Raw genomic sequence first — 6309 nt, 5'->3', positions numbered from 1 at the left:
TGCAGTGCTGTCTGCTTTTGGACATCTTAGCACCAGGAAGATTTGAACTGCAGATGTAGATGGGAACGCACAATTAAGGAAATGAAAGACTATTTTGGAGGGGGGAAAAGTGTAGCTTCAGCAGATGCTGTTTCAGCGTGGAGATAATAACTCTGTTAGGGGAGGCTGAGCTAAAATGACTGCAAGATGTACTTATGTGGGTATAAACTCAAGCATGAGAAGTTCAAGGCCAACCATTGTGAAATACTTAATAGACTGAGGGGTTCATCTTTCAGGTGCAATGGTGGTAACGATAAAATTCAGTGCTTTTAAAAAGATTAGGCTTGATGCACTAGAAAAACTTGTTCCCTGTGAGTGATTGCATGTTGGCCCACGTAGCACTGACTGGGTCGTGGACCACCAGTCATGGCTGGTGTTTGCCCGATTTGTTATCGCAGTTTCTGTGGTCCAACCCACTGGATAACAGCTTGTGAGATGTACATACATCCAGGCCTTTCTCCTTTGTGCTCAGACAAGCCTGTCATCTTCCTGGCCTTCTAAGTTTACTCATCTAAAAAATCTTAATCTTATTTCATCTTTTTTAAAAATCTGGTATCTCAGAAGATAATCTGTTCATTTGACCTGCAACCACTATTGTATTGTGTATTTTATGATTTTAGTTGTTTATACCTTGTGGGTTTTTTTCCTTAAATTAAAAAACAAGAATACTTTTTGGATATATTTCCTTAAACACTTATGTCCTTGATTCTGTCTGACTCCCTTTGTTACTATTTCTTACAGAAATCTGAGGCAAAACTGAGAGCTAGAAGTGAACTGGTTGACAAGTATCAAAACATTCCTGCAAAGTGTTGCAGCTCTATCCAGTTGAGCTGGATACAGCTGAGGGCCCTCATGTGTGGGAAGTGCATGCTCTTTCAAAATGGGTGCTGAAGAAGTTAAATGTTTGTAATTTCATGGAATCATAGAATTGTCTAGGTTAGAAGGGACCTTTCAGATCATCAAGTCCAACCAGCAATCTAACACTGACAAAAACCACCACTAAACCATGTCGGTAAGCACCACATCTACCTCTCTTTTAAATACCTCCAGGGATGATGATTCTACCACTCCCCTGGGCAGCCTGTTCCAATGTTTGATAACCCTTTCAGTAAAGAAACTTTTCCTACTATCCAATCTGAACCTCCCCTGGTGCAACTTGAGGCCGTTTCCTCTTGTCCTGTAGCTTGTTACTTGGGAGAAGAGACTGAGCTCCATCTGTCTACACCCTCCTTTCAGGGCGTTGTAGAGAGCAATAAGGTCTCCCCTCAGCCTCTTTTTCTCCAGACCCTGTGCAGGGCTTCTCAGTGAGGCAGGACTGTTAAGACAACTTGCTTTCTCTGCAGCCAGGTGCCTCGAAAGCCTAATAACAAAGGGACAGTCCCTGCAAACTGGGGTGACTGGGTGCCACCTTCGTTTCATGTCTGTACAGGACTTAACCCAACAGGAGCTAAGCAAGCGGGAGCTGTGATCTCAGCGCTTCTCCAATGAGAACCCATTTCTCAGATGATGTGAATAATTGTCATTTTGATGATCTTGCTTCTCAAAGTTTTCTTTTATCTTAGAGCAATTAACATGTAAATCTGATTTCTTTTTTTCCCATGAGCCTTTTTCAAGTGGTATGAATTCCTATAAATCATTTCAATAGGAAGCTCAGAAGTGTCATCTGGATTTTCTTGCCTTAGTCATTCCCTTCTCAAATAACTCCCTTGGTGTTACAGCTTTTAGAACTTGCTTTCACATACAAGAAGTTTGTTTGAGGGGAAAAATCCAGATGCTACTTTAGCAATCCAACAGCGGGAAATCAAGTAACTTTAATGCATCTGTTGGTCCCTGAATGTGAAACTGGATAGCCCAGCGAGACCCAAAGGAGGGGGGAAAAAAAGAGCAAAATCAGTCACAAGTTTCTAATTTTATTTTAACAATCTTGCTTCTTAAAAAATACAAGTTCTGATTAATGCCAGGGGGATGCCAGGTGTCCATTGGCCACAGGCCCTACCTCTCACTTCAGTTTCCCCTCCTGGGAGTCGTCATCTCTTTTGTCAGGATTAGCAAACAGAGAGCAATAAAATGCTAAATTGCCGAGTTGCGTTATGAGGCTTGTAACAGAACCCCGAGAGACGCACGTCTTAGTATGGCACAACTTTGTTTAGCAAAGTGTTATTGACCTGGAGCAGTAAATTGGATGTTGGCAGAAGATACAGTAGGTGTGCGAGGTGCACGGGGTGAGGTATTGCTTGCACTTTAACGGCACCGCCGTCTCTCTCTTCTGCAAACAGATCTATCCTGCAGCAGGGGGGTTTAAATGGAAGAAGTGAGAGCTCAATTACCAAAGAGAAGGGAATTCAAAAGGAGGAGCAGGCTTAGAAACAAGACATCGAGGAGCTTTAAATGTTTCCCTGTAATAAGTAATTGAAGTGGCAGCAGAGCTGCCCTTTTAGTGGCAAGGGGGGGCTTCTCTACGGCCAACTACTCCGAGAGCTTTCCGCTCTCCAAACAGCACGTTTACTAACAACCTAGAAACCATGGCACTACAACCAACCACATTTTCTACAAAGGGGTTCTACACAACAGAGGCATCGTTCTGCAGGGTCATCCTGTCCCAGGCAACCTTTGTGTCCATGCACAAATTGAAACTGTGACTTCACTGTCAACCTTTTGAATATGCCATGGCTAGATAAATTTCAACTATGCCATTTTCTCAATAATGTCTTAAATGGAAAAAGGCACTCGCTGTTGAAACAGCAACTTTATGTGCTGTGAAGGGGTACTGAAGTGAGACTTGTTAATAATTCTGCTGGGATTCTTCTAGTGTCTCAACTATGCTTATGCTTCAGCATATTAGGGATGTTCTAAGCACCTTGGTGCTAGGGTGAACTTGGCCGTAGGAGCAGCAAAACATAGTTGGGGGTGAATAGCTTTTCCTTCACCTTGTTTTAGGCCAAGTTTGTTGGGTTTTTTTGGTGTTTTGGGGTGTTGTGGGTTTTTTTTTTTTCTTTTTTCTTCAGCTGTTTGACTGAAGCATGGAGTACTCCTGGGTACAGGCATCATCTCATTCTCTCTTGGAAACTCTACTGTACTTCTTTCTGAGCTTTTAGTATCTGTTTAATGCTGAAAAAGGGAAGGTGCAAGGAAACAAGTATCTGTACAAGCATAATATACCTGTAACGACACCTCCTTTGGCCAGGAACTTAGCATCCCCTCGACACATCTCACATCACATAGGAAAAAGTTCACAGTACCAAGTTTTACAATCACAGTCACTCACAGCACCAAGATTGTCCAGACAAAAAGAAGTTACTGAAGAGAAAGGCCATTGGCCAAAACTCACACGATTGCCCACGTAAGGGCTCAGATTAAAAATAAAGCACTGGTGGGAAAGGCAATCCAAGCCTTTGCTGACTCTCCGTTTGGCGTGGGGGAGAGCAGCAAGCCACCCATCCCAGCTGCAGCTCGGAACGGAGCAGCTCTATTGCCCCAGCTTTTCTAGGGCTTTTCTAGCCCCTCGAAGCTCATCAGCCACCCCAAAGCTGGGGGAGAAGAGCCCCGTGGCACCCCCACTTCTGCCAGCGGGGCTGCTGGAAGTTGGCAGACTGTAAACATGTTGTTGTAGCAGTCCACTGGAGCAGGCAGCCCATCCCACGCCGTGAGAAGGGTGGTGGGATGGAAGCTTGGCCACGCAGGTCCTTGCTTGAAGCCCAAGCTCTGAAGGAGAGAATGGATGTGTGCGCAGGAGAAGTCTGGGCAGTCCTGCTGTTGGCTCTGGATAGCAGTTGGTTGTGCTTTATTTCCCCTTCCCATCAGGACGGCTTGAAAAAAAAAAAAGGCTGGGGAGAGGAAGCACATTTTCCCAATAAAGGTAGCCTTGCCCAGATAAAAAAATATAAGCCTGGGAGGGGAAAAGTCCTTCCTCCAAACGTGGCCTCTGTGCTCCTGCTTCCCTTGGGTTGGTTTCAGGAGCAGCCGTAGCCAGGCGGAAGGGCAGGTCTTAACCCCCACCAAACATTCGTGGAGCTTAAAACCGAAGATAACTCTGTTTCTAGGAGAGGTTACTAACAATTAATTATTTTTTTCCCCCGTTCCACCCTTAACCACATGCAGGTGGAGGACAGGGTGCTGGATTATGGGCTTTTGGCAAAGCTTGGGAGCTCTGTGCTGAGGAGTGAGGTTCACCGAGCGCGGGGTCCCCCCCTGGGCAAAAATGACATCTTCTGCTCTTTGCCAGGGGGGACAATTTGCCAGCTTAGCCCTGTCTCTGCTCTCGCAAACAGACACGGAGGGAGAGCCAGAGGAAAACTTTCCAGCCTTCCCGGCCTGTGGAAAGGGAGACCCTACACTCCGTGTAAAAGAAAAACCAACACTGATGCCATAAACATGCATATTCACAGAGAAATGAGAGCCCCCAGCACCTGGGGGCTGCTGTCTGAAGCAAGCAGCGAGCTGCTGTAAACCCTGTTCTCACCAGAAAGAAATGTCTCGGTGGGAGTGAAACGGGGTCTAAACCCCTGGATTTATGTCCGTGCCGGATTCACGCGTGAAGTCGACGTAAGATGCGAAAGGTTTTTGAAGCACAGAGGTAGACATTTTCAACTTGGAGAAAGTGGCTCCTAGGTTTGAAATGAACCTCCCCCGGAGGTTCCCCAGCCGGCACACGAAGACCTTCTGCAGCTCTGCTGCTGGGGAAGGGAGGTGGCAGCTTTGCAAGACCCAACGCGTGCTCCCTTTGGTCCTGCCCGCACCCCAAAGGCACGTCTCTGCTGGTCGGACCCCTCACACCCCCTCCCCATCTCCTCATGGTGGTCAGCAGGAGTTCTTAAAGGAGGGGGACCAAAAAAAAAAAAAAAAAAAATCCACTGGTCCCTGTTGTTTAGGAGGAAAAGGAAAAACTAAACCTCGACGGTCACAAAGCAACACGATGTCCTGGAGGGGAGTGAGAAGGGGAGAGCGGGACCCTCCAAACAGCCTCTAGAAGAAGACTCGTTGTGAAGGGCAGGGGGGCTTTCGGGGGGACAGGCTCCTGCAGGTAGTCGGGTTTGAGCTGAGGGGTTTGTCCACGGGAGAGGGAATGGGGGGAAGAGCGAGAGTCTGACCGGGGAGCCCGCGTCCCCGTCCCCCCGTGTCCCCCCCCCGGCCACGGCGGCGGGAACCTGAGCGGGTGGGTGTGAGGATGCTCAGCCCTGGGCGGTGACCGCCAAGGCGTTGACGTACCCGTGGGGCCCCACGTCGGCGTCGGACAGCCCGTGGGCCAGCGGGGCGGCGGGGGCGGCGGCGGAGGGGCCGTACTTGGCGGGCGGCGGGGAGGTGGAAGGGCGGAGGAGGCAGCAGGTCTCCAGCGCTTCCAGGCCGCGGCAGGTCAAGAAGAAAAGGTTCTTCAGCATGAAGAGGGAGAGGGGCTGCTGGTAGCGGAGGAGAAGGAGGCAGCGCAGGGCCAGGAGAGGGGCGTCCAGCAGCCCGGCGGGCAGCAGGAGGTGGAGGGCGAGGCGGGCGGCCCCGGGGGGGCGGGCGGCGCTGAGCTCGTAAAGCCACAGCACCGGAGAGGCCAAGCAGAGGAAATAAACGGCGATGAGGAGGTAGCGAAGCGGGGCGGGCAGAGGAGCCGGCCGGCCGGGTTGCAGCACCAGCTCCAGCAAGGAGAAGCTGTCGAGCAAGTCGAGGCAGGTGGCGAGGAAAGCGGCGGCGGCTCGGTGCTGCGGAGGCGGCTGCGGCGGGAGGAGAAGCTGCCCGGTGCCCTCGGCGCCGATGGCCCGCAGCAGGCAGTAGAGCAGCGGGGCGGAGAGGGCCAGGGTGATGCGGAAACCGGTGGTGCCCAGGGGCAGGCGCAGCTCGATCAGCTCCAGGATGGAAGTGCCCAGGATCAGCGCCGCTTTGGGCGTGAAGGCGATGGAGTAGATGAGCCAAGCCAGGTGCGCGTAGGCGAAGTCGCCTCCGCGGGGGGAAGCGCCGGCCCCGCGGCCACCGGCCCCTCGGCCACCGGGGGGACCGTGTAGCAGCAACGGGTGTGGAGGCGGCGGGCCGGTGGGAAGGGGAGGTGGAGGGTGGGGAGGAAGGTGGGGGTGCCTCTCCCGGCGTCGTGCCCGGCTGTTGCGGCAGAAGAAGATGCCCCAGCCGGCGGCCAGCACCAGGTCGGTGGCGATCCAGCTGCACCAGTAGAGGTCGGTGACGGCGATCAGGTAGAGGTCCAGCAGCGCGCCCTGCCCCAGCAGCAGCACCAGGGACAGCGCCTGGAAACCCCAGCGCCGCCCGCCGGGACCCCCCCCACCTCCAGCCCCGCCG

At 51.6% G+C, this 6309-nt stretch overlaps 1 protein-coding gene across 1 annotated transcript; it reads right to left on the bottom strand.

The window, feature by feature from the left end:
- Nucleotides 1–5183: 5183 nt before the first annotated feature.
- On the bottom strand, nucleotides 5184–6296 carry CECR6 (cat eye syndrome chromosome region, candidate 6; the record flags this gene model as incomplete). Its single annotated transcript, XM_014937290.1, has 1 exon — nucleotides 5184–6296. A coding segment is annotated over one exon (1089 nt), but the record flags the coding sequence as incomplete, so codon positions are not given.
- Nucleotides 6297–6309: the final 13 nt, after the last annotated feature.

This window comes from Calidris pugnax, unplaced genomic scaffold (genome assembly GCF_001431845.1).
Source record: "Calidris pugnax isolate Ruff unplaced genomic scaffold, ASM143184v1 scaffold1, whole genome shotgun sequence".
Taxonomy (NCBI): Eukaryota; Metazoa; Chordata; class Aves; order Charadriiformes; family Scolopacidae; genus Calidris; species Calidris pugnax.
This window is presented reverse-complemented; position numbering and strand designations above follow the sequence as displayed.